Source organism: Drosophila pseudoobscura, chromosome 2 (assembly GCF_009870125.1).
Source record: "Drosophila pseudoobscura strain MV-25-SWS-2005 chromosome 2, UCI_Dpse_MV25, whole genome shotgun sequence".
Lineage (NCBI taxonomy): Eukaryota > Metazoa > Arthropoda > Insecta > Diptera > Drosophilidae > Drosophila > Drosophila pseudoobscura.
Window position 1 is genome coordinate 23,064,817 of NC_046679.1, and position 2,728 is coordinate 23,067,544.

Here is a 2,728-nt window from a genome sequence, read left to right on the forward strand (position 1 = left end):
GAGTCGATGGTATCGATTGTATTGTACGTTTTTTTTTAAATTTTGTTAGTACGTCTTTTTAAAACACATAAACTTTATAATCTAATTGAATCGAATTGATTACTTTTATAGCGAAAGTAACTCGACGCTTTGCGACGTAGAAGTGCACACAAGTTTCTTGGGCCGTAGAGGATTAACAGAGTATTGGATAATGATTACGCGATTTGGCGCTTACAATGCAACAAGGCAAAACTTCCCATCTCTAAGAAAATATAATGACATTTACAAATTCTTTGAAAAAAAAAACAGCGCGTACCAAACACCTAATTGACTAATAAATTGGAATAAATTGGAAGCGAAAACATGGACGATTTAAAGAAAATGTGCTGCCGAATTTGTCTAAAAGACGCCGAGCCTCCAGTGGACATTTTTGCCAAGCAGAAACACGATGAGAGCTTGCCCTACGAGCCGGAAGACATTCCGGCCAATATGATTAAGGAGTGCATCGGGTTGAATGTGGATGAAGGAGACGTCCATCATCAGCATTTATGCGAGCCATGCTTTAAGGCGCTGCGGAAGGCGTATCGATTCAAGCGTAGGTACAGCCGGAGCATGCAGAGTAATGCACCAGTGAAGAGAGAACCAACTGACGTGCAGACTTCCATAATTCCAAATGACGCGGCCCAGGAGCAGACTGTAAACGTGAAGAACGAGATAGATGTCGATGCTGTTGATTCCACTGCGCCGGTTTTTAACGAGGCTGAAAACGACAACACTGCGGCGGAATATTTTGAGATCATCGAGACCGACGACTGGACTTAACAAACATCAAAAGCGAGTAGGACGGGGACTTGGAGGAGATGGGCAACACCATTACCCCCGACACGCCGCTGATGAAGAGGCCTTTCACCATCAGGGTAGTAGCGCAGGAGGAGGATCCAGCGCCAAATATTGCCGGACCACCACCGCTCCACTACCAGTGTATACACTGTCCAAAGACGTTCCCAAAGAAGGTCCAGCTAATACTCCACAGTCGTTCCCACAAAAAGGAGAAGAGTTCAATTTCAAATAAATTTTTGGATATTTCTCAACTTAAAAATGATAGCCGAACTGCTTTCTTATTCTTCGACGAAAATTTGCCCTTGGTTGTTATGCCATTCAGGCTGAGCGATTTTAATAGCCGAAAGCTGGAGCAATTCGGGCTATAATTGGTATTAATTACTTAGTTAGTTACTTTTAATATGTATTTGATATACACCACACATAATATATCCATATATGTAAATTTTTTTCGGTTATTGAACGGTTTTAATAACTGAAACGATTTTGAAACAGAAACACCGCGATTTTTCTTTTCAACCAACTAAAATCGTCACAATTGTTTGACATGCCGGAATACTACAAAAAAATCATTATTGTTTAAAAAATGCATTTCAGGACATGTTGCTGCATGTTTTTTTTGCCAATCCCGTTTCACTGTTTGCAACATTCAATTTGCAGGGCCCAGACTCATGTGTTGAGATATCGAGCAGCATTGTCCCGCACTCTGCATACCCTGGAAAAAAGGATATTATGGAGTGGAGGAAATGTTTGTCGTCGCAGGCTCCAATATATGCAGAAACTGTCAGTCTCTGTTTCAAAGCTATTAAAAGGATATTTTGCAGTTTATTGTTTTCTTATGGAGACCAAGAATGAGTATCGGGATCAGGATATATACAGGAAACTAATCAAATGATTAACGAAAATTTCTTTATTATTTACGTTTCAAAAACAGTTTGTAAAACAAATTCTTCACATAAAATTAACTAAATAGGGTATACAAATGCCCATATTCCGGTTGATAAGCAACAAGTCTTCAAATTGACGTGACAACATTGCGATGTTTTCTTGTTTAAATTTTTTGTTTAAACTCTGTTTTAGTCAAAATGCACTAAAAAGGAGTACTTAAAAATATAAAAGTATAAAAAAAGGTTTTATATAGCTAGTAATATCTGACGGAATATCAAAAACGAGGAAAATGGTTCCCGATCATGGACAGAGATCTATTAACCGATTATATACCAATAATGAACCGTAGAGAACTGTAGCGCAGTCCAGGTGAAAGATATCGTGGGGTGTTTTGTAAGTAAATAGGAAAGAAAAGATGGATCTATAAGAACAATACTCAAGTTTTATCCTGTTTAATACAGTATAAGTTTACAGTATATTTCGGTATTTATGTCAGTTGTCAGTTGCTCGGCAGGGTATTTGCAATAGTTTTCGGTATTTTTTTAGGTCAAAATTGAACCGCTGGTATATTTACGGTATATCGGTCTATAATGCTATATTTTGCCAATTTCATCAATCTATTAAATTTCATTCTCAACGGTATATAGAAATACAATAAAAGCAAGTATTTAGAATAGGCCAGTCAAGTAGAAAATTGTTTCACTAATCGGATAAAATTATGTGGACATGGCTGAATGTTATATCTGGCTAATAATATTCGACGGAATATCAAAATTTAACAATAGGAACCTCTTTTTACGCAAAATACAAGCAAAGCAAGTATTTAGAATAAGCCAGTTAAGTAGAAAATTGAGTCATTAATCGGTTAAAATTATGTGGAGATGGCTAAATGTTCTATATAGATGGTAATATGCCACGGAATCTATAATTTGAGGAATATGTATAATAGAACATGAGCTCGTCAGTATATTCACGGTATATTTTTAAAGTAAGACGGTATGCTTCGGTATATTCCTGAGGG

At 37.1% G+C, this 2,728-nt stretch overlaps 2 protein-coding genes across 2 annotated transcripts; both read left to right on the top strand.

The window, feature by feature from the left end:
• The first annotated feature begins 342 nt into the window (after window positions 1-342).
• LOC6897642 (uncharacterized) lies at window positions 343-801 on the top strand. Its single transcript, XM_033385841.1, has one exon. The coding sequence runs from the start codon at window positions 343-345 to the stop codon at window positions 799-801; it is 459 nt and encodes a 152-aa protein (XP_033241732.1).
• A 13-nt stretch (window positions 802-814) lies between these two features.
• Window positions 815-1,317, top strand: LOC117183548 (uncharacterized). Its single transcript, XM_033377755.1, has 2 exons — window positions 815-1,052; window positions 1,095-1,317. Exons 1-2 carry the CDS (start codon window positions 840-842, stop codon window positions 1,185-1,187), a joined length of 306 nt encoding a protein of 101 aa, XP_033233646.1. The 5' UTR covers window positions 815-839; the 3' UTR covers window positions 1,188-1,317.
• The last annotated feature ends 1,411 nt before the right edge of the window (window positions 1,318-2,728 follow it).

Coding starts and splice junctions, on each gene's coding strand:
- LOC6897642 (XM_033385841.1), top strand. CDS start 343: ATGGACGATTTAAAGAAAATGTGCTGCCGAATTTGTCTAAAAGACGCC.
- LOC117183548 (XM_033377755.1), top strand. CDS start 840: ATGGGCAACACCATTACCCCCGACACGCCGCTGATGAAGAGGCCTTTC. Junction 1,053..1,094: donor AGAGTTCAATTTCAAATAAA/TTTTTGGATATT, acceptor AGCCGAACTGCT/TTCTTATTCTTCGACGAAAA.